Source organism: Anabrus simplex, chromosome 10, assembly GCF_040414725.1.
Source record: "Anabrus simplex isolate iqAnaSimp1 chromosome 10, ASM4041472v1, whole genome shotgun sequence".
Lineage (NCBI taxonomy): Eukaryota > Metazoa > Arthropoda > Insecta > Orthoptera > Tettigoniidae > Anabrus > Anabrus simplex.
In genome coordinates, this window is record NC_090274.1 from 3631500 (window position 1) to 3657896 (window position 26397).

The 26397-nt window shown below is 38.4% G+C and overlaps 1 protein-coding gene across 1 annotated transcript in view; it reads left to right on the forward strand.

Annotated features, from left to right (window-relative positions):
- The first annotated feature begins 13323 nt into the window (after positions 1–13323).
- Positions 13324–26397, forward strand: part of LOC136882437 (zinc finger protein 107) — a 137897-nt gene continuing 124823 nt past the window's right edge. The window contains exon 1 of the mRNA XM_067155082.2: positions 13324–13541. Within this exon, the coding sequence (XP_067011183.2) occupies positions 13434–13541 (108 nt within the window). The 5' untranslated portion in view covers positions 13324–13433. The remainder of the gene's footprint in view (positions 13542–26397) is intronic.

A 26397-nucleotide genomic window follows, 5' to 3' on the forward strand; every position in this document is an offset into this window, starting at 1 on the left:
AACATCGTCGTGAGCTGACACCGTTCGAACGGGATATGGTGGTCGGTGCCCGACGGATGGGAAGTGCGATTTCGGAAGTGGTGCGGGAATTCGGCTTCACAGATCAAGTGTGTATCATGAATGGTTGAATGCGGGTGTCACCGTCCACAACAGTCGAATCTTCGATAGCTGCAGTCGCTTAAGTGCGGCCAGTATCCAGTATTCGGGAGATAGTAGGTTCGAACCCCACTGTCGGCAGTCCTGAAAATGTTTTTCCGTGGTTTCCCATTTTCACACCAGGAAAATGCTGGGGCTGTACCTTACTTAAGACTACGGCCGCTTCCTTCCCACTCCTAGCCCTTCCCTGTCCCATCGTCGCCATAAGCACAATCTGTGTCGGTGCGACGTAAAGCAACTAGCAACAGTCGAACGACGGGCCGTCCAGTCACCCTCGATGACCGTGACCGGCGACACCTGAGACGGATTGTCAGTAGTGACAGATGGGCAACCATGCAACAAATCACGGCTCAATTCAACACAGGCTGTCCTAGACACGTCTCCAAGTGGGCAATCCGTAGGAACATAGGTTCTATGGGGTATGGGAGCCGGCGCCGCACACGGGTGCTACTGTTAACCCAATGTCATCGGGCACAGCGACGCGCATTTGTCGCCAGTCACCACGGATGGACATTGGAACAATGGCGTAACGTGATATGGTCGGATGAATCACGATTTCAACTGCACTATGGCCATGAAGGCACCGTGTATGGCGCAGCGATGGAACCCGCCTGCCTCGAAGGTATGGTCCAGGGCGCTGGTGTCTCTCTTATGGTCTGGGGTGCATTTTCCTGGTATGGAATGGACTCCCTAGTTTTCTGGAAGAGACTTTGAATGGTAGGTGTGCGATATCTTGAGCTACTCCGAGACGATCTCCACCCATTTTTGGCCTTCCAGCGCCCAGACGGTTCTGCTGTGTTTCAAGATGATAACGCGCCGCCACATCGCTCCCACGTCGCCCGGGAATGGTTCCAGGAACATGCAGCGGAAGTCCAACGACTGCCATGGCCACCCAGCAGCCCCCATATGAGCCCTATCGAGCATATCTGGGATGTCCTGGAACGCAGGCTCCGTGTCATTGGGCTTGCACCCACGAACAGACTAGCATTGGCGGCCGCTCTGCAAACAATTTGGTGTCAGCTGCGTCCAGAGGACTACCAGGGACTTGTCGACCCACTTCCATGGCGTCTCACTGCAGTTCGCAGGGCGAGAGGAGGCCCCACACGCTATTAAGTGACTATCCCATGACATTCGCTATACTCCGTACGGCTCTACTTCTAAATTGACGTTTTAGCAGATTTTGGCTCTATCTGGTGGTTATGCGCTGAAGCATGGACATCCAACCAATCCCAAGCTGCCATTCATATCGATTTATATCGGCAGAGCACGATCTCGAAACCCAGTTGCCAACTCTAATATTTATATTCGCCACGTGGTTAACCTATCTCGCTCAGCGTGTTTGGTATTCGGTACGGTTCGCGATCTTTTGCATTTTCCTTCAATATTTAGTGTGTTTTTCATATTGTTGGAGGGTTCCAGTGACACTTAGATCAGTAGAGTGTTCCCTTTGTAGGCCATAACCTCCTTTCTGTGCCAGCCATTAGCCGTTAGTGATGTATTATTTCCTCATTCTCTTTTATTGTTAATAATATATTCTCTTTTAGTGCCAGATATTGTTAGAAAGTGTAGTTCTTGTGAACTTGTTTTCAATCCATATTCATTCGTTTTTCTGAGTATGTATTACAATTTAAAAGGGCTGTTTACCGCGGTCATATTGCATCAGCTGTTCTCGCAGGCGTAGCGCGCTGGCAACAGAGGGAAGGCGATGCTCATTTGTTTTGCGAAACTTCAATTTAGAAGTAAGGCCGTGCGGAGTATAAGTGAGTGTTGTTTTTTGTATACAGGATTATTGGTAAATGTTGAGCATATACATACATCACATCGAAGGGAGTGTAGTAGATACAGGAGTAAGTTCGGAAACAGAGTTAAGTAAAATAATAAGTTTTGAGGTGGCAGAATGTGGGCCAACAAAACACATGCCCATTAAGATAAAACAAAGAGATGATGATGCTGAAGTGAAGAGAGGGGTAGAAAATGGGTAAGGTATAAGGAGGGATCAGTGGTGGCTCGTGATGATAAAAATGGGTGGGGTACATTCAACGTATTAGGAACACTGGGAATCAATTAAATCAATTAAATTAATCTTACCATTTTATTCCTTGTATATAAAACTGCGATTGTAGGTTCTATTTTTATCTTTGAACGATTTATGCTAAGCTCTGGTCTTGGTCGGTCCATTTCTTTGGCTAATAATCTGTTTTCGTAATTAAGAGATTTTATTTGTAAATAGCTCACTTGATTCATTTTAAAAACACTTATGCTCGCACACGAATACACTCCGATACATCACACTAATCTTCACACACTTTTCAGACTTACAATGAACATCGACACAGACACAGGTTTGTTACAAACACTACTTTTGTGCGCGTTAATAATACATATGCCGACAAGAAAGTGTATCTGGGTGCTATCTAGTAGGCTGTAGGAGAAGTAAGTTCAAAATACGAACTAGCCTTGAAGTATCGCGTCGTAGAAATACTGTGACCGCGCCAATGGAATTTGCCATAACCGCCTTCACCCCTCACAGCTCGCAGAATGATGGGATGATGTTCAGGTATAAGAGCTGCTAGAACAAGAACAACCATAGAGAATCATTGCCTCTTGAACTCACTGAAGGTGGTCGTGACAGTAACCGTGCATAATGTTGTTCTGATTTTTACAATAGTTTTAATCGTGGAGGGGCACGTGACCATGTGACCTAAAGGCAGAACCGCGCCTGGGAGGGATGGAAGTATATCTGGAATGATACTACGAGTGAGAAATTGAGATTCGAGTTAAAAGGAAGGGGAGATAGTATAAGGGTACAAATTGAAAGGGATTTGGAAGGAGATGATATGGATAAAGTTTTAAAATTAATAGAACTCCCAGTATGGAAGGTGGGAAAGAAAGTGAAGATAAGAGAAGAGAGAGACAAAAACAGAGGCATGGGGTGGTTTGATGAAGACTGTAAGAGGAAACGAGAGGTTTTAATGACAGCTCTAGCAGAGTTTAAGAAGGGAGAGAAACAAGAAAAAAGCGAGGAATATTGCGTATTAAGAAGAGATTACAAGAAGTTACTGAACGAGAAAAAATGCTGGAAAGAGGCGGAAGCTGAAAGAGTAAACGGATATTGCAAGGAGAAAAGATTTGAGAGGATTTGGGAAGCTATAAATAAGATAAAGAGAGCTAGGCCTACGGGGAAGGAAACAAATATAGGGGGAAATGAGTGGGTAGGATATTTTAGAGGTCTTTTGGGTGGGAGGGGGACTGGCATGTGGAAATGGGCAAGACTTATATTGTAAGAGAATTACAAGCAGGAGTACAGATACTAGATGAGGAGATAACAAGACAGGAAATAATTAGGTTGTTAATTAAAGCAAAAACTAATGCAGCGGGTGGGGCGAACGGTATTACAAACAGGGTATGGAAGAATGTAGAGGCAAATGAACCGATGTTGAAGGTTATGGTTAAACTTTTTAATAAGATATGGGAAACGGCGAAATTTCCTAGCGAGTGGAGAAAAGGGGTATTATGTCCAATATATAACAATAAAGGGAGTCGAAATGATCCTAATAATCATAGAGGAATAACACTCCTTGACTCGTTGTCGAAGGTATATACAGGAATTCTAGCCAATAGGATTAAAAATTGGCCAGAGAAATATGTAAGGATATCGGAATATCAAAATGGGTTTAGAAAAGAGAGAAAAACTGTGGATAATGTGTGGATTTTGGATACCTTAATTACGAACTATGTGAAAATAGCAGGGATGAGATTATATGACGCAGCAATAGATTTAGAGAAAGCCTTTGATGCAGTGAATAGGGAGGCGTTATTTACTAGATTAAGGGAAATTGGGTTATCGAACAAAATGAGGATGGCAATAGAAGGAATATATGAGAAAGTAATGGTGATGGTTAAATTACAGGGGGGTTGGTTGAGTAAGTATATTGAGTCGAAGAGGGATGTAAGCTGTCACCGATATTATTTTTACTGTTTATAAGTAATATATTAGATAGACATGGAGGAGAGAGATGGCAATGTCCTTGGATAGGGAAGCGGGAAATACAGGGCCTGCTATTTGCAAACTATTTATTGATCTTAGCACTAATAGCAAGTGGGTTGCAAAGAGGGTTAGAAGAGGTTGTGAAATATACTAAAAGATGGGCACTTAGAGTAAATGTACGGAAGACGCAGATAATGGTATGCAGGAAAAAGAAAGCCAGGAAGGAAAAGAAATTTTGGATAGTAGAACAGGAAGAAAACAGTCCAGAAAAAAAATGAATATTTAGGTGTAATAAATAGTAGTAACGGATCTTGGAAGGATGAGGGCAGAAGGGCTAAATTTAAGGGAAGGGGAGCACTTGCAGCAGTGGGGGTATTAGAAAATAAATTCTCGGATATAAAGTATAAAATTCAGAGAATGGTGTCCCAATCATTGGTTAAAGGAAAAATGTTATATGGGGTAGAAGTTTGGGGGTTGGAGGAGGGTAGGAAGGAACTAAACCATGTGGTGGCGAAATTTAGTAAGATTATGATGGGGGTTCCAGACTGTACTGCAAATGTGAAGGCTAGATTAGTATGTAAATAATCGACCTAAATTACAATAGTAGTGGATGAGATTGGAAGAAGGGAAGGGAGGGGATTTAATACAAGAGGTGTATAGGTTCCATAAAAGTATGGAGAACGAAGGGTACTGGGTGAATAAGTGTAAAAATAAATTACAAAATTTGGGGTTAGGTGATCTAGGGTATGCAGGATGGGGAGTGAGAAAAAAATGGGTATGGAAAAGGGCAAAAGGGAGAGTGGCAGATATAGAAAGACAGAGTTTAATAATGGAATGTAGAGAAAGAGACTCGCTATCAGTATTAAACAAATTGGTGGAAACAACGAACCCGAGAACCGAGTTTGAGCGCAGAAGGGGTAAAAGAGGTTTATACTGGTGGATAATGGGAGTTCCGAAAAATAGGGGATAAAATGAGGGTAGATTATTTTATGTGGGGAGGGATTGTCGGACCTGCATATATTTAACCAGTGTAGTACGTTAGAAGAGATTCAGAAGAAAGTATCTAATAAGAAAGATATAGAAAAAGTAGAAAAGGGTTATAATATGACGTCATGGCTGTGTAGAGAGTGGGAAATAGGAACAAATATATCCAAATATTTAAATGTGGTTAGAGCTAGATTTTTAAAGAAATTAAGGGAATAAAAGGTAGAATGGTGTTTCAGAGAAAATGGGAGTTATGACGTAGACGAAACTGTTAGATTATATGTAATGTACCAGGAAGGCATAGGCCCTGGCACATACGAGTTATAAATCTTTATTCATGAGCGAACGGCAAAGTTACGATGCACAAACAGCTGTGCGAGAGAATGTTCTCGTTCTCACTGCACTGCGTGAGGGAGACCGTATGAGTGGAGCAAGGTCAAGTGAAGTCAGCACTGGCTGTAGCTTACCTCCCCTTAGAATTTTCTGGAAACCATTTTTAAGATTCTCAACGACTGGATCAGTAAACATGAGACCAACACTAAATTGTAGCCCATATTTTAAAAGTACAACACTGCCAATTTGAAATTAATCTGTCCAGTAGTTTCCAAGATTTTATTCTATTTGCTTTACGTCGCACCGACACACTCGAGCACTTTGAAATTGTGTCACAGATTTTTTCCATTAATGGTCATGCGAACCTCGGATACAGCTTATGGCCTCCTAATCATTTTCCCGCCAGTTCAGTCCCGAACTGCTGAACGGTGCATCCCTGCCGTAGAACCCATTTTCGATACTCTTTCCGTATCCTGATATGTTGGTGGTGGTGATTATTGTTTTAGGTCGAAGTACAACTTGGCAACTATCCTCTATTAACACTAATCAGAGGGGGAAATGGCTTGGGTCCCGCACTTCGAAAATGAAGATATCGGCCAAAGGAGGCAAGCAACACGAAAGACTTCCTAAATCTCGAATGCTCTAATACCATCGGGGTCGGAAAAGAACAAGAGTTGATGAAGCGTGGTTGAATAGGTTAGATAAAATTGAGGAACCTGGCACAAGTACATGGAAGCAATGCCAGAACAGTTTTATACGTTAACGATTACAGCTACCGTTTCACCACTGCCATAATCATGTTTCCAGTGTTTTTTGTTCCCGTTCCACTGTTACAATCCGAAGTACCCACATTCTTCTTCTTAGAAATTTCTCGAGTTCTGCTGAATAGTCATTACCCAGTCACTACATTTATTAGCACTTGTCTTCATGCGAACATACTTTATTTTCATTCGCATTGTCTTGATTGCTCGACACTTGTAGAAACACTAGGTTTGCTTGATGAGAACTTTACGACATCTTAGTTGACAGTTATGTAGAGGAGAAAGCGATTTTAATTGAGTTCGTAGTATCATTAGTCAAGCGAATTTATAGACTGATATTACAGTTATCTAAAATATTCTTGAATAGCGACAAGTGACGGGGTAGGGTTTTGAACTAGACTAGCTACACTTGTTGGAACTTGCAGGTTTTGGAAAACTCATTGTCTATGTAGGGTGAAATGAGAACTTTGAAAAACATATGATTGACGTCGGCGATGCTATTATTACATGAACACATGGGTGAATTCGTCAGGTTCAATTTGAATTTATAAGCCGGGGTAAGAGCGTGATTAAGTCATAATCTGATAATGGTAGTAATATGTCTTCTTAAATATCTTGTTTTTAGAAAACCATGGGAGACTAGGAATATTCGGTTGAATTTGATAGTGATATTTTCTCTTTAGTTTCGCGATTGTCTCCCGTTGTTCTGCCATTATTTTTTAATAGCAAGTTTAATTTTCGGGAAGTAATATGTGAAAGCGAGGGCAATTGAAGCGTTGATACCTGTTTCATAAGCAGCATTTTTGCCATTTTATCAGCCTGATAATTACCGGTGCTGCTAGAATGGCCATTTGTCCTTATTAAGTTTATATCATAGCCAACTTGTTGTAATTCAAATAATAGTCTTCGTATGGTGAAGATGCACCCATTTTTATATGATTTGTATGCCATTAAGCTATGAAGGACCCTTTAGTAATGTGTAAACATTATCGCCTTTCTGATTTGATGACGTTTTAAGTTGATAAAAGCTTGTTTGATAGAGAAAGCCCCGGCAGTAAATAAAAAACAAACCAAACCCCATGGCATTACCGCCCTTGAAGGGCCTTGGCCTACGAAGCAACCGCTGCTCAGCCCGAAGGCCTTCAGATTACCAGATGTCACGGCCGTTATTCTTGGCTTCCTAGACTGGGCTCGGCAGTAAATACTGATGTACATTACGATGCGGTATAAAATATGCGGCACCTGTCCCTTCATTACATTTGGATACGTATGTATATATTGTGGGATAAGGGTTTATATTATGTATTGCCATTTTAACTGCTGGGTTAGGAATATCGGAAATTTTCATTGTACTGTTAGTAAAGGAAATATGATGATTCTATATATATTAAATTTTTAATGCATAACATTATATGGCATTTTATTATGTGGAAGCGAAAGTTTTTGTTAAATACACTTTTGATACTGTCGTGTCAAATGGGAGGCTTATGACAGAGAAGGGTTTCTGGATTACTGTTGAGTACCGGTACGTTGCCGGTATTCCGCCAATATTTTTATTTTAGGCATTACAGGATGCCTGGCTAGGCCATTCTTCGGAGTAAATACACTTAAGAAAATGGAAATTACAACACCATGAAGGCATTGGTCGTTTGTGTTGATTTTTAAGATATGGAACGATGCTATGTAGATGTGTAAACGATCATTGTTTCAGACCCATTGGATTGTTGCTACAGATCTCCCCACGTGATTGGTAGCGGAGGAATCAACTCCAGTATACGGTCTCTGGTGTAGCGTAGTTGAATTGCAGTCTGTGCAGTGAAGTATTCCCCCTCAAACATGCTTCGACGACAGAGAAGAGCACGCTACCAACAACTGTCGCCGTTTGAGAGGGCTCGGGTAATTGGGCTGTGTAAGGCTGGATTATCGTTCAGGCCTGTCGCTGCACATGTTGGCCGACAGGCATCTACGGTACAACGTGTATGGCAGCAGTGGTCAAATGAATGTACCCACACTCGTAGACCTTGCACAGGCCCAGCGCGACAGACAACTGTGAGGGAGGATCGCCGCATCATTCGGTTGGCCCGGATGGAACCCCATGCAACAGCAGCGCAAATTCGAGCAGCTGTGGCACCCCACGTTACACAACAAACAGTGGCTTACGAGTCCGTGTCCCTGCAGAAGGTGTTCCATTGACCCCACAACCGCGACGTGTACGGCTGGCCTGGTGTCGACGGTATAGGGTCGTCTTTAGTGATGAATCGCACTTCTGTCTTGCCCGCAGTGATCGCCGGAATAATGTGCGCCGACGTACCGGGGAGAGGTGCCGCCCATATCTTATTGTTGAGAGGCACACAGGGCCAACACCAAGCATTATGGTCTGGGGAGCTATTGGCTTTAATGTGAAATCACAATTAGTGCTTGTTGAGGGCACTATGACTGCTCGACAGTACGTTGATAGAGTACTCAATCCAGTGGTTGTCCCTATGATGGTGAACATTGCTAATGGGATATTTCACCAGGACAATGCCCGGATTCACACTGCACGCAACTCCAGGGAAGCTCTCCACGACATCACAACCTTAGAATGGCCCGCCATATCCCCGGACCTCAGTCCTATTGAGCATGTGTGGGACATGATGGGTCGACAACTGGCCAACCGTCCTCAGCCACCCACAACTCTGGAACAACTGACCCGTGCATTGCAGCAAGCATGGGCCACAATTCCTCAGGAAGCGATCCAGGGCCTTATTGACTCCATGCCTCGACGAATTCATCAATGCATTGCAGCTCGTTGTGGGCACATCCTGTATTGATTGTTGTCCACACTTGCGGTCAGAGGGACCTGGAAGTGTAATCATCGAAGCTCAACCGAACACTCGTCCTGCATGTTCAATTGCAGCATTGTAGCACCACTCCTTCTGGGTGTTGCAATTTCCATTTTCTTCAGTGTATTTGAAGCTAAATACAATCTGCGACAGATTAGAGGCATTTCACACGTTTCAACAAGTAGTGCGTTAGTCGGGGTAGATTTTAAGGCGCCAATACATAATAGGAGTGCGTTATGTTGAATTACGTTGAGCTTTTGAATAAGAGTGGATGATGCACTATCGAAACAAAAGGATCCGTAATCTAATCGTATTGTATGGATATAAAGTAGTAAAATTGTTACTAGATGACCACCCCATTTACCTCGAATTGTCATTTTTAATATATTGGTAATTTTTGCGTTTTTTCGATAGGTATTTAAAATGGGATCTCCAAGACAGTTTATTATCTAAATATATGCCTAAATATTTGTGTACTTTTATGATCGGAATTGTAATATTAGTAAATCTGATAGCGTCTTAATTGTAGTTACGTTTATGCGTGAAAATCATGGCAACGTTTTTGGTAGAGGATAAATCCAAGCCGTGATCGTTTAAGTATCCCTTAAAATTAGTTAAAGCTCTATTGATATTACGCCTGCATTCTTACAGACATGCTGCAGAATTGTAAATTACTGTGTAATGTGCATAACTTAATATTCTAGCATCTCTTGTTACGCTGTCTTTCAGGTATAAAGCAAATAATAGGCCACTTAATATATCGCATTGAGGCAATCTATTAGATGCATATCGTACATTAGTATTATATGTCTGTGTTGTGATTTCCATGCGCCTAAAGTAGAATAGATTTTGTAGCATTTTGATAAAGCTATAGGGGTGGCTCAAGTTATTGATTTGTGCCAATAATATATTGATGATGCTTGTTGTTTAAAGGGGCGTAACATCGAAGGTCATCGGCCCTGTCCAATAATATGTGTATGGGGACATTCGCGTATGCAGCTTTTATATCAATAAATGCAGTAATTTTTCCTTTGATTTCGCTGTTTTGTAACAGTTCCGTGGACAATATATTGCTTCTCCCTTATTGATAGGTGGGCAGCAAATTGTAGTAAGCTAGGCACCATAAAATCCTTTGTAACATAATGCTGAGGACACCTTCCGCAAGCAGGATCCTATACAGATTACTCTATATTCTATGAAATTTTTGACCTTCCGCAATTTTTGGTCGAGAATTTTTGTTTCTGTATTGATACTAGCGTAAATGTATTCCATTCAGATGGAGTGATAGTTGAGTTTAATATTTGATTTTAATATTCTATTATTATCTTGTGTGCATGGTGAGGAATGTGGGTGATAATTGTATAGGTGATATAGTATGGGCCTGGAGCAGAAGTAGGTTTCTTTCGGAGTATATTAAAAAAATCTAGACATGTAATAGGATGTTAATGTGTGACAGATTTATCAGAAGTAGGCACTGCATTATACTGCCTATAATCTTGGATAATAGATTCCAGTGTTAAGGTATTACAGAATTTGGAAATGTTTTCTAAGTTTGTTTTTTCTATTTTGTTGTTTCCCGTATGAGTTCATTTTTTGATAGCGTCCCATACATATTTTATAGTGGTGTTTCTGTCGAGGATGTTAATGAAACATTTCCAAGCTTCTCGTCTTCTATCATTAAAACATTTCCGTATATGTGCAGTGTACTTTTTGTATAGAACATAATTTCAAGTGTAAAATTTTGATCTACATTTTTTAGCAGGCTTCTTCTTCGCTTCACCATTGCTGTACATTGTTTATTCCACCACTGAATGGTAATACGTCTTTGAGTGTTCCTATAGTTTCGAAATTGAAGAGGGTGATATATATCTAAATAGTTCTGAGTATGATGTTATATGATGTCTGATGATGTCTGTAATAATAATAATAATAATAATAATAATAATCGTATGGCCTCAGCTACCGTGTGCAGACATTTCAATTTGACGCCATCTGGCTGTCTGCTCGTCAATTTCGACGTTCCGTTTTACTCTAGGACCCCACTAGATTTCGAATTCGACGCTGAGCTTTTAAATATCTTTTCTGCGAATGAAATTGTGTACTAATATTTATGAATATTGGAAAATGATCGCTTAGATGAGTGTCTTTATGCGTATACCATATTGATTTACATGCGATAATCTCGGCACAAATTGATAAATCAACTGCACTTTTAGGGTGTCCTCGTGGTGATAGTCGGGTAGGTGAGCCGTCGTTAAAATAAACACCTCGTTATCTACGACTGCAATTAAAAATATTACGACCCTTTGTTGTGGTATCGACACATCCCCAGTCAATATGATATCCGTTTAGATCTCCTGCTCTAATGAAACTTTCTTGGGACGAACATTGAGAAAAATATTGATTTCATTGAATGGCGTTGCCCTGGATGGCAGGTGGACGATGTATGTTTACCCTCACTGCTACTGAGTATATGTTAGGAAGCATATTAGGACTATTGACGTATATTGAGCACACCTCCATACCAACATTTATCCATGCGTTCAGTATTTTAACTCGGCAGAGAAAAACATTGGATTCAGGTTTTAACCATGATTCTTGTAATAAGATTATATGTGGATTATATTCTTGAATTAATAATATTAATTCGTGTTTTTTAGAGTAATACTCTTACTGTTCCATTGCAGTAACCTCATCCTCCTCTACAAAAACTGACTAACCTTTTCGAAGAGGATTTTTAGTAAATGAGCCCATTGAAGTTGCCCCCCCCCCCAATAATTCGGCTAACCGTTTGTAATCGTTCTGTACTTCCGCTTGAACACACTTTTTAAAGGTAGGGTGTGTAGTGCGATCTGATGGAGTCTGATTATTTTCTGAAGTGGAAGCTGTGCTAGATGACATTTCCACCTGCTCTTTTTTCAGTAGGAGCTATGAGGTAGATATTCTTGGAACATTCTCCAAAAGAGGATTGCGCAATATCGCGTGATAGCCTGCCTGTAGAATCCTGGTAGCGGGGCTGGTCCAGTTGGTTTGTAGACCACTTCAGTGAAATTTGCGTTTTCGGGGAGTTTTCACGAATCTTTTAAAACAGATGTGTTACTCAAAAAAAGGGGGGGGGGGTGTCCTTTGGATGTAGTTTGTCTTGGGCTTCTTTAAAGGTTACATTTTTCTCACACATAATGGGTTTAATAACTATTTGTTGCTGATGAACTTCACATCTATCTGAGCCTACACTGTGATTAAACCTACAGTGTAGGCATGTATGCGTATTATCAGAGCATTTGTCAGTTTCGTGAGGCATAGAGCAGTGACCACATCTCGGGAGTCTTGTTCTGCAGTTCTTGGCTGTATACCCATACCGCTGACACTTGCCACAGATAATGGGGTGGAAAATAAATATCTGGACCTCTAACATTACATGGAAAGTGGCGACGAATTCTGGCTGTGTTTGGTATTTGCACGTTAATTTTACCGTTCCAATGAGAACGTAGGTAGGTAGTTTGTCCATCAACTATCACACGTCTGTTGAACTGCTGGGCCTGGGATTGAGTGCATTTGATAATGTCATCCTCTGTTAAATTCTTATCGACTCCCCTAATTAAGCTAATGTGAAAAAGGCTGGATTACGGGATAAAAGCTTTAAGGTGTTGAGAATTCAAAATTGAGTGTAAAAGAAAATTGTTTGCATTGGAAGTGGAGCTAAAGAGATGCTGAATTTTCTTAGCCCCCTTTTTGTGATATTATTCCTGCAATGCGATTATCATACAAAATCCCACCAAGGGCCATTGGGTGTATATTTCTAATATTTTTATCATTTGCCGACTCTACATAGGCTACATACTACCTTGATGCCCAGGATAGTATAAAATCGCATTTTGTACAGCGTTCTGATAAGGATATATATTGGATGAATGATGTTCACTATTGAGAGCTGGGTTGATAATGTCACCAGTATTGGCTGAGAGCAGTATTTCTTCATGATCGATGTTACTGGAAACGTCTATGTCTGGTGAGCGGTTAGGACCGCCGCTCCCACTAACAAAAAGAGCCATTCTACTAACGTAAAGGCTTACACTATTTTTCACTTAACCTGTCGCACACTAATCAATCAGGCACCGCACGCTACCACTGTTCGAATCGAACTCTGAGTATCCACATTGAATATGATATTCGTCTTTCCTGTCTTGTATAAACTCTATGACAACAGAAGAATGTTGTGTTGCGGAGAATATTTTCGAATTGTGTTATAGCTTGTTGTTTATATAATTATCTCGTTTATTGTATTGGCGCACTTATTCTCTTTGCTCTGAAGTTTGAACTCGTTCAACCGATCATTCTTGGCCTTTTGGTTTGGAACTTGTAGCCCAAATTCGAACAGTTTTCACAATGAATGTTCTTGGGCCAGGTTTGATTCCTGTGGTGGAAATAAAAAGACTTTCTTTAGATGATGTTGAGGCAATTAAGATCAATTTGAAGGCGAATCATGATATACCGGTGAGTAAGCAAAAATTCAATGTTTTTCTATTTATAACTCTGGCCATTGTTAGGTAGGGTAGTGAAAATTTTTGTAATTTTGCATTGTTTAATGTGTAAACTATGTTACTTCATGATGGTTTTCCTTTGTTAGCAAGCACTCAGCTTAGACATGCTGATTTGCGTGAACTGTTTATTTCCTGTTTAGATTTTGTTTTTGTTATACTTAGGCCTATGCCCCAGACTCGAGTCGCAAATACTGTAGGACATGCGGCTAAATGATTGTTGATCAGGAATTAATCGGGTTTGACTACCTTATTCTACTATGGGTTTAATTATGGTCCTATATATATATATATATATATATATATATAGCTATTTGCTTTACGTCGCACCGACACAGATATGTCTTATGGCGACGATGGGATAGGAAAGGCCTAGGAATTGGAAGGAATGGGCCGTGGCCTTAATTAAGGTACTGTACAGCCCCGGCATGTGCTTGGTGTGAAAATGGGAAACCACGGAAAACCATCCTCAGGGCTGCCGACAGTGGGGCTCGAACCCACTATCTCCCGATTACTGGATACTGGCCGCACTTAAGCGACTGCAGCTATCGAGCTCGGTACTTCCTCTTAAAACAATAATCACTACCACCACCTCCAACAAATATTGGGATAGAAGTTCTCCGTGGTGTTATTGAGCAGAAAATGTACATTTTTTTTCTATTAAATAACTAAGATATGAGTGACTCCTTGGCTTAGTGGTCAGTTACAAATAACTAATCTCATACCTATTCCATATTGAAGATAACAATAAGTAAATTTCTTTCAAGAATAAAATTTACTGTGTCCACCTATTCAATACAATTATATTCTATAGTGATTATATCCTACATAAATTACATATACTAATTAGGTGCATGTTTTGCCCTAGTTTTCGGCATCTTCAGCCTAATGATAATCTTAAGGTCTTGTTCTTAATCCAGTTAAACATTTGAACTTAAAACTAAACACAATGGTCTTGTACTTACGAAAAAAAAAAAAAATACAAAAAGTTGTGCTTTAGATGATATTTACATAGGTTTAAAATGTGTTCATTAATTAAAACCCAGAATTTTTGACAAGGAAGCAATTAAAACTATAATACATTGACTAAAAATTGTCCAAAGCATAAATTGGAACTTCACCAACTGTTGGACGAATCAACAAGATCGACATTATACCACAGTTCCGGTTTTGTAGCTGCCCAGATCGACATTATACCACGGTTCCGGTTTTGTAGCTGCCGTACTTACGACATAGGTGATCATAAGTACCTTTGGATGAACACATTTTTACAAACTATCAACCTAATGAGAGCAAAACAAAGACAGTGGAAATGACCATCAACAGGAAGGAACAAGCTCAAATATATTTCTGGAAGGAGCAAAAATTGATTCAGCTTCCCACTTCACGTACCTCGGAAGCACAATCTCGAAAGACTACACTGTTAGGTAGGAAATACTCAGCAGGACACAGAAAGCATCGAACTTCTACAGTCAAGTCAGGAATCTCCTCTGGGACTGCAAAATACCACAGAAAGCAAAAACAGTCATGTACCACACTTACTTCGTACCAATCCTCACGTACGGTTTAGAGGCATGTACCCTACTAAACAAAGACTTCGGTAGAATCCAAACAACTGAAATGAGATTCATTAGAACCATGAACCAAACAACCAGAAAGGACAAGATCAGAAATGAAGTGAATAGGAAAATAGCTGGTATTGAGGTTCCTATTACCAGAGTCATAAAGAAACGCAGACTTCAGTGGTATGGGCACATTATGGGAGTGAACAGGGAAAGACCTGCCAGAAAATATTTCGACCTTAATCTTGTAGGAAGAAGACCACAGGGAAGACCAAGAAAATGTTGGATAGAGACTGTAAGATCAGATGTGGAGGAGAGAGGATACAAATGGGAGGATGTACTGGATCAGAAGAGGTATGAAGACAGAAGGAGATGGCGAGCGCTTGTACACCACACCCGGGAAACTGGAGTTGGGAAATGATGATGATGATGATGAACAACCTAATGATTCGTCCAACAGTTGGTGAAGTTCCAATTTGTGCTTTGGACAATTTTTAGTCAATTTATATGCTTCCTTGTCAAAAATTCTGGGTTTTAATTAATGAACACATTTTAAACCTATGTGAATATCATCTAAAGCACAACTTTTTGTATAAAATTTTTTAAGTACTAGACCATTCTGTTTAGTTTTAAGTTCAAATATTTAATTGGAATAAGAACTTGACCTTAAGGTTATAATTAGGCTGAAGATGCCCAAAACTACGGTGAAACATGTACCTAATTAGTATATGTAATTCATGTAGGATATAATCACTACAGAGTATAATTGTATTGAATAGGTGGACACAGTAAATTTTATTCTTGAACGAAATTTACTTAGTGGTCAGTGTCGTGGCTCTCGGTTCACAGGGCCTCGGATTTGGTTCTTGGTCATGCTGTGGATTTTAACTGTGTATGGGTAATTTCTCTGTCCTTAGGTCTAGTTTTTATGTTTATTTTAACTGCTCAGCACATTTGATTTAAATGCCTGGTCATCATTGTGCTGTAGAAGAAGTTCTAACTCCTGTAGTTACGTTTTCTCAGACTCGTGCAGGACTTTGTTTAAACCATTGTAACTTCAGAACTATTGTACGGACTTAAATAATACTTTCACATACATCAAATATGATATCTTACCTTAATAGTCGAGTTTGGTGTGGAATGTCATGAAACGTGTTGGCAGTGACATGCATGTAGTGCACTGTTACTCGCTTCAGTACCAAGGACTTCATCTACAGTGATGCCATCCATATCACTCAAATCACCCTGCAAATTTAACAAACTTTTGTCAGAATCACTCGACTGTTCTCCTAAAAATATCCTCTATATCCCCACTTGATAACTCGCTCTTGCTTGTAGAAGCCATCTCCACTCACTACTGAGAAAATGCAAGACCGTGGGGGAAATATGTTGGGAGAAAACTATCTTGGAGTAGACTGAATTTTTGCTTAGGCCTATGTTGACAGCCTGGTTCTTTTCCAAGTGTAAAAGGAAAAATATGATGCAAAATATGGGAATAGTATAGAGGGCAAATGAAGCATTTGCTTTTGATGGCCGAGATAAACATTCCTTGGAATATCACTCGAAATTTCAAGGAACAAAATGCCGTCTATATGCTTATATAAGCATATATCTTTAGTTTAATTATTGTAAGTCATTTCTAACTAAATATTTGCTTGGGAGGTATTTACAAACATTACAGCTTCAGGAAGTAATCATTCATTAATGGGTATAAATTTACCACAGTTTTTCTTTACCACAATATTCTTGAAAAGGGAATAAATTCTATTAAATGGTTCATTGTATCCCTGTACTCGCAATCCCGTGTGACAAAATAACTTTGTCTGCTCAAGAATCTCAATTTTCAGATTATTAGAAAATTCTCACGTTTTTCTTGTAACATTGGTTCACTTTTGCTCATACTTTCTTTGCTCTAACACACTTGAACCACTTATATACAGCTTTCTTTTCACTCCTCGATTCAAATTTTTTTCCCGTTAACTTATTGTGTTCGACTTTTTCCACATTTGAATTTTGCCATTAAAATGTTTGATTAATTTTTACAATTTTGTTTCAGCGGACACCTCTTGTAACTGAGATTTTTCCACGGAACCGATGGTGTCCGCAGAAGAAAGGTTCGACTGTATGTAACGTAACATCATATAGGTGCCGGTGACTTTGTTGTATACCTTTTCGAGAAAATTGATTTTAAATGGCATTAAAAATAGTATTTAGAAGAGTTGATATGTTGTTTTAAATACCCAGTAATCAGGAAAGGTATAATTATATGTGAACATTTTACTTTTTTGTTAAGAACACCAATAGTAATTATGGGAATTTAACATTGGCAACATCCAGCGTTTTGTTTTGGGTGAGTACATTGTTTGAAGAAAGATTTCTTGTATTTTCAGCATTGTAGCAGCGCTGCATTCTGGCTGGAGACTATCAGGTGGTGCTAAAAGCCAGTCAGTTTTGACCCAACATTCATTTTCTGCTGTACTGGAAATATTCCCTTAAGTGACATGTAGTATGGTTTCCTGGGCCACATCATAATTGCGTGAAAATTATAAGGTGTTGCGTTCCGAAAAGGCAACCATAATTTCTCTCACTGCATATATTTAAAAATTTAAGCTTTTTGGGTCTTTTCAGTTGTGAATTGGTGGTAATTTTATAATTAAAAACCTAAAGAGCTTGAATACTTAAATATTATAAATATTTGGGTAAGTTTTCCTAGGCAAAGATTACCAGTTCTAAACATTTCATTTGAATCAAGACTTTTCCTAGAGATTTTTGTAGCATTGAAGAAAGAGGCTAGCATTTATTAACTATAATCTCTTTTGCTATGTTATTAGGCCTATTTAAGAGGGGTAAATGAAATATTACACCTATATAAGTGCACATGATCAATATAACAATGCTCAGTTAAATAACTAAACCTATAATAATACCAATAATTTTGCCATAGAAAAAGAAGATACAAACAAAAACAATGACATTACAAAAAAGGAAAAATGGGAGATTTATAGCCTCAAATACATGCAATTTGTTCATAGATTTGAAATAAAAGGTAACGTTGTGCAAGTTCCAACAGTTTCTCCCTTCATTGCTTTCCAGTAAAACACCTAACAAACATTTGTGTTTAAATTTAACAGCCATCTTAGCTTTTGTAATATAAAAATCAACAAATAACAAACAGCATGAGATTTCATACTGGCACCTCCTCCACCCTTTTCAGGGATTGACCGTACATCTGCGTGCTCTGTAGCAGATGCCAGTAATGATCATTATTGTATGTGCACAGTTTGTGATATATCAGTTGATTTCATGTTAACGTTTTCAGTGTAAGGAATGAGAGTCTGGAAACGTTTTCAAATTTAAATAAAGAAAACCATGCATCCTTCAAAATCGCTTTCATTATGTTGTAAATACAGTTTATCGCCATAATATCTACTTGCAGCATAATATCTTTAATGCACAAGAATGGAACTGGCCTTAAAGGGTTGCAATTGTGACGAGATGTGAAGAAAAGTGGGGGGAGCATTTAGAAAGCCACAAAAATCAAGCTTTTTATTTTTGTTGCAATTACTGTGGTTACAATACTTCTGTGCCTCTACTCCTAGACTAAATGATCACAAGGACCAAGATTTGACTTCTGGGAATTGGTGAATATTAATTATCTATTTCCCTTCTGATATGAATCTGGAAACGTTTTCAAATTTAAATAAAGAAAACCATGCATCCTTCAAAATCGCTTTCATTATGTTGTAAATACAGTTTAACGCCATAATATCTACTTTGCAGCATAATATCTTTAATGCACAAGAATGGAACTGGCCTTAAAGGGTTGCAGTTGTGACGAGATGTGAAGAAAAGTGGGGGGAGCATTAGAAAGCCACAAAAATCAAGCTTTTTATTTTTGTTGCAATTACTGTGGTTACAATATTTCTGTGCCTCTACTCCTAGACTAAATGATCACAAGGACCAAGATTTGACTTCTGGGAATTGGTGAATATTAATTATCTATTTCCCTTCTGATATGAATCTGTTGAAGTGTACTCTTATATGTAATAATCTTGGTTTTTTTGTTTCATTACAGGTTTGATTTTGTGATTAGTATGTTTAAAATCTGTGCAATAGAACCTCAGGTGCAGAATAACATCCAGATTGCATTTACGAACATCGTATCAAAACCATGATTATGGTCAGTTATTGGCAAGAGTTCTCTAGAACAGCTTCCTACCGTTCCTCATTTTAGTGGATGGTTCGCACTCGGTCATCATAGGAGGTGCATTTTCTTGCTACTATGCTGTCTGGGTGGTAAAATACCATTCCGTGGTGAAGGATGTACAACTCTTTGCCAGAAATTTAGAAAATGTGTACCCAAACAAAAATATGGTACTTTTAAGTTTAACAAATATTTTACCTGAAATCCACGGACATGTGATGGCCTGTCGTAAGAGGCGACTAAAAGAGTCTCCAGGGGCTCTGAACTTTGGAGTGTGGGTTGGTGACCACGGGGCCCTTAGCTGAGTCCTGGCATTGCTTCCATTTGTGCCAGGCTTCTCACTTTCATCTATCTTATTCGACCTTTCTTGGTCAACTCTTGTTATTTTCTGACCCCAACTCTTTAGGTTTCCGAGGGCTAGGAAGTCTTGCATTTTCATGCCCTTCGCGGCCGTTGTCTTTCTTTGGCCGAAGCCTTTGTTTTTTGAAGTGAACACCTGAATGTAGGAGAGTCTGACATGTAGTCTGACATTGGAATTAATCAGAAAGTGAACACAACTTCCTGTTTCTGGCTGCCTTATCAACCTATCAAGACTACGAAATATGTAAGCATGGTACCAACTTACGGGAATCAAAACTGAAACTTCAGTTCGTGAACACAGTATTGTCTTCTGGAATAGTTGTAATAAATTGCTCTGCCAATAAATCACAGTGCTTTTTTTGTAATCTTTGGGAAAAGAGGGTGCTGTGTACTATTACGTACTGACAGAAGAAAAGCAGTGTGTATCATTATGGTTTTCTAAGCTGCAATAAAATGCAGAATTGAGTTCAGAATGTGAGATATGTTTTACAAAATAAGAGCAAAATTACATTTTTCTGAGACATTCCCATGTATAAGAAGAGAATAAGCCATGATGAAGGGTTGCTGTCTATTCACTGCCTGCAGATGTGATTAGCGGTGTGATACATTTGTCTACCCTTTGCTTAAGCAGCCATGAAGTCCACCAGGTCATCTACAAATGGTGTGGATGCAGGAATATATTTTGGCTAGTATAATTTGTCACAAACAGAAGAAAATGGAAGCAATATTGAAATCTGTTTGTCAGTACCTCAGATGATGTAATTTAACATACTATCTTGAATAGAGATGTTTTCATTAATGTTGGGATAAAAAGGTAAAATTGAAATAATTTGTGTTTATTGCCTTCAGTACTGATTACTAATTGCATGTTGATATATTTCATGAGTAAATAGCTTCATATCAATCTACAGGTTTATTAATGTCCACAAGTTCACTTAAATTTTGTATGTTCCTTTAGCTATTTTTAAGAATTTAAACTGGAAAAATAAAAAAAACTGCAGGTTGATGACCTTGATATTATGCCCCTTGAAGCAACAATCATCATCATCATCATCAAGAAAGTCCAACAGTTGATATGTTGATATTTTAACATACAATTCTCCATTTGAAAATATCACTTGCATCATAAACAACTGTCAAATGCTAATATTGTTAACACTACAAAATTCTTAACTTAATTTTTCAGATATTACATTTTAAATTTTTAATGTGCTAACTCTACCATCTCCTTTTATCATATTGAAAATTACTTCAAAATTGAAACAAATTGTTTTGGCAAAATTATGCAAATTTTTTTCTTCCTATGAATAATTCTTCTGTAATACGTCCTATCTTGAAGCCGATTTTGTTGCAGGTTCCTCACATGTCATTGGAAGGTTTGCGATAACACTCAACATGGATTTGACTCTATTAATGCATAATCTTTATCGTTGTGAAGTCCCTTTTACCTTTATGGTCTGACATTTTTCACATTCATCAACAACACACAAACTCATGCTTCCAATAAAACACAAACTCATGCTTCCTGCTTGTGGTACGTAACACATTACAACTGCACTCAGGAAAGAAATAACCAAAACAAAGCAGACTTGTTTCAGAAATTTAAAGCACAATTTTTTCATAAACTAGCAGAAAAATACATCAACTAGAAAGTATTGTCTGCCAATTGCTGGTGACATTTTTCTCACAATTTTCGATGATAATATTCTCTGATCATAATGAGAATCATTTTAAACAGTCATAGTTGAAAGGCATTTTCAGAAATTATTTAGTACCAAATATTTTGTGGTAATAGGGCAAAAGTATGATTACTGTCCTCAGGAAATATCTGGTAAATTTAAAATGTGTGTAATAAAGTAAATTAATATTTCCAAAACAACTTATTTTGTTCATATCTGAAACTGATACCATATTTTGATTGTCTGCAGTTGTACTGGGCCTTCCTGGTCGGTGTGGCTCTGGCATATGCTTTTAAAACTGTAACTCACTTTTGAGAGACATGTATTGTATATTACCCTATTACAGTCTTTCTGTGAGTACAATCTTTTATGGACTTTTGATGGGCACTGCTTAAACGTATGCTGAGGAATTTTTTTGATGTACAAATACTAATGTATTACTAATATTTATGATGAAGGCAGCTTGTCCTATCACAAATTAACTTGTGGACACAGTTAAAAATGTAAATTTTCTTAAAAGCTGTGAAAGGTCTTTTCTGGCCCATCACAATCTTACTTAGTTGCCGTTTGCACATTTTACAATGTGTGGTCATCAATAACCATATACTTTTGCTCACATTTCTTCTGTATTATTTGAGGGAAGTAAGCTATTAGTAGAAGGGATGAATTCTGAGAAACAGGTAATTTTGCTAAGCGTTAGACCCTGAGCCACCAGTCCCATCTGCACGGCGAACAGCTGCTCCAGTCTAGTGTGTGTTACTTGTAGCTGTCATATTCAAGTACGTATTGAATATTATGAATAATGTAAGTTATGAAAAAGAAGCTGGAAGTGATCTCTTCTACAAGCTTTGCTGAAAATAGCAATAGTGAAGATGAACAAAAGTAGCAGAATCTAATAGTTATACAGAACAGAGTGCAGAAGATATGGAAATGATGACATACCTCTTTAACACCTTCACTGCCATCGACGCTTTAAAGCGTCCAGAGCCCTATGTTTCTAAAGCTACATAGAAACGCGCCGGCTTGGTGATTGATGCTTGTGGTTATGCCGGCACTGCAGGAAGGTTACTTTTAGAACAATTTGCCGCACGTGGTTCAATTGTTGAGCAATTAGGTGACAATCAGCATTACTTCGAAATGGAGAACAGGTCGGAGCCCTCTCCGTCTCATCCTAAGAAGAAGTATGAGGGTCAATTTTACACCATGAAGATTTGATTAAAATGTTAGAGGTTTCTGACAGCAAATCTGATATATTGTCAGGCAGTGAGGCTGATGAGTGAAGGAATTATGATAGTGAAAGTAACAACAGAATGAAGAATGATCCATCACGTTGTGCATTGTTATATAAATTATTAGTACAAAATAACTGTATTGCGTGATGCTTTAAAGTATAGATGTCACTCATCCAAAGCACGGCCTAAAGTGCCACTGACATTTTAAAGCGTCACAAAATACTGTAAATATTGTTTTAAATGCGTAATATTAATTTTTTAAACTCATTGGACATGTTTTTTTTAAAAATAAAATTTAGTGCCATTTATTAGGATTGACTGATACTGCCAAAACAGTTCCTGAGAAAGATGATTTAGAAAATGGTTGCAGCGAACGTGTTAAAACAGATTTTTACTCTTGCTGGAAAGGATGTTGGAGACATTACAGCCTCCTTAGAATTCACATACAACTAGCCTACAACATTGTCTCTCATTTGCCGGGTGTAAAATCTGGAGCAAGAAGATAATTGTCCCTCATTGAAGCTTAAAATCTCCTTTTTAAAAAGGATGTGTTCCAACATGTAAAGTATACAGATTTTGAAATCAAAAGGGCAAGAGAAATGTAATTATTGTTCAGTATTGTACAGGCAGTAAATGCCCATTTCTAATGTGTAAGTATACTTGCCCATTAGTTAAGACTGGTTTGAAACATACAAGTTGTTTAACGGAATTGATAGTGTTTAAACCAGATTAAATCGTGGAGGTCAGCAAGGACCCTGCGCCACCTCAGGCATTATCTGAGCAAATGCCACCTCTGCAGGGTAAATTAATCCTTGAAATTTTCAATTGGCAATTATCCTAATTGTGGTATTACCTAACCTGCATAAGATTTTATTTATTTATTTATTTAATTTTATTTTGTATTTACAGTAATACAAAGTGAACTGAACAAAAATTAATTTTACAAATCAACTTTAAAATGTTATGGTCATTCTCGCTCATGACAAAGATAGTTTGATCAGCGGTGCTTGGGTCTCAATCTGTTTTCGTGGATGGTCTCTGCCCTTCAGCTTCCTCGTTGGATCTAAGACATGGGTGTTTGGGAAGTATTCTGTTACCACTCATCCTTCCAGGATTGGTTAATGTCAAGGCTCTAATACAGGCTTGTCTCCAAGATCTAAGCTGTTGATATGTTAGATAACAAAATTCCTGATAAAGAGGAAGTGAGGGTGTTGTCCAGATCATCTTTGCTTCTCTCACCCGTGCTTGCTTCCTCTTTAGGTATGGTAGTGGAATGTGGCAGAGTTCAGGAAACCAGTGGTATGGGGTTGACTTCATGGCGTCAGTGATACAGCACACTGCATTGTTTAACTTGATATTTCCTTTAGCACGTGTGTACTCTGCAACCATACAGGAGCACAATTTCTGCAGCAAAGTAAGCAAGACTGATACATGTTACGTGGTGGCTCCTCAGGAAGTTCCACACAATTTATGCAAGATATTCTTCCTTACAGCAACTTCGAGAAAGAGGTTAGTTTGGTGTTCTTTATAACTCAGGATTGTCAAGGGGGACTGTGTCATATTTTACCTGAAATTTTGACGTCTGAATAAAATAGTTAGCTCATAATTTCCCAGGTGGTTAGTAGTGAAGTGGAAGCAGGAGGCTTCAATCAGTAAATACTGATCTGCATTTAGGGCAGTCGCCCAGGTGGCAGATTCCCTATCTGTTGTTTTCCTAGCCGTTTCCTAAATTATTTCAAAGAAATTGGAAATTTATTGAACATCTCCCTTGGTAAGTTATTCCAATCCCTAACTCCCCTTCCTATAAATGAATATTTGCCCCAGTTTGTCCTCTTGAATTCCAACTTTATCTTCATATTGTGATCTTTCCTACTTTTATAAACGCCACTCAAACTTATTTGTTTACTAATGCCATTCCACGCCATCTCTCCGCTGACAGCTCGGAACATACCACTTATTGCAGGTTATAAACTTCATTTTCCTTGTCCGTATTGAAGATCTACTTGTGATACAGTTCCTTTAGTTTTGCCAATTGCCACCTTTTCAATACAATAAAAATATATTACAAACTTGCATATTTATGATGATGTTTATATGGTACATGTTTCGCTCCTCATCCACACTCACTCATACAACACAAGAAGTGCAAACAGGACAACAAGTAGTTCTCAAGAGGCTGGGAGTAACCCCAAACAATTACGCAGCATATAGGAAAGAAAGTGACAATTCTTCCAATAAGATGTTATACAGAAATATAATCAAAACCATAAACATATAATTTTTATCTTTCATTACAGATATACCAACGAGCCATTATGGAACGTTCGAGAACATTTTAAATCCAATATCACATCAGAGAGTGTTTCATCACCAAGTTTCTTCACGAACAATTTTACCCCATTGATAATATAAATTAATACCAATACATTTTATAAATGTTACTCCAGCAACGAGACCAAGTCTATCGACCTTAATGACAATTATCAACTGCACAAAATATTCAATACTGTTATGAAGTTTTAATGACAATTATACAAGTTAAGCAACAGGAATCAACACAACTAGCCAGATCTCAAAAGTTTTTTATTTTATTCTTATTTTTAAACAATTGTAAAAGATGTTCATCAGATGAGTTTCGGCAATAAAATGTTAGACTGAAGAATATTTTAGACAAAAAGTGTTAGCTTAAGACATAGTTTTATTGTTGTGTGACTTTTAAAATGTTTTAAGATTATCAATTAGTTTTATAGGAGTAATCTTGAACCAAAAGTATTGTTTTATGATCTTACACAATCTTAGATTAATGATAGTTTTGGATGATGATGCTCGCGAAAAGGAGCTAAACATGTACCATATAAACATCATAATAAATATGTCAGTTTGTAATATATTTTTATTGTATTGAATAGGTGGCAATTGGCAAAACTAAAGGAATTGTATCACACATACCACTTAGTCGAGCAGCTCTTCTTCTTTCTCCCAATTCTTCCCAGCTCAAACTTTGCAATATTTTTGTAACGCTACTCTTTTGTCGAAAATCACGCAGAACAAATCAAGCTGCTTTTCTTTGGATTTTTTTCCAGTTCATGAATCAGGTAATCCTTGTGAGGGTCCCATACACTGGAGCCATACTCTAGTTGGGGTCTTACCAGAGACTTATGTCCTCTCCTTTACATCCTTACTACAACCCCTAAACACCCTCATAACCATGTGCAGAGATCTGTACCCTTTATTTACAATCCCATTTATGTGATTACCCCAATGAAGATCTTTCCTTATATTAACACCTAGATACTTACAATGATCCCCAAAAGGAACTCTCACCCCATCAACGCAGTAATTAAAACTGAGAGGACTTTTCCTATTTGTGAAACTCACAACTTGACTTTTACCCCCGTTTATCAACATACTATTGCCTGTTGTCCATCTCACAACATTATCGAGGTCACGTTGCAGTTGCTCACAATCTTGTAACTTATTTATTACTCTATAGAGAATAACGTCATCCGCAAAAAGCCTTACCTCTGATTCCACTTCTTTACTCATATCATTTTATATATATAAGAAAACATAAAGGTCCGATAATACTGCCTTGAGGAATTCCCCTCTAAATTATTACAGGGTCAGATAAAGCTTCGCCTACTCTAATTCTCTGAGATCTATTTTCTAGAAATATAGCAACCCATTCAGTCACTCTTTTGTCTAGTCCAATTGCACTCATTTTTGCCAGTAGTCTCCCATGATCCACCCTATCAAATGTTTTAGACAGGTCAAT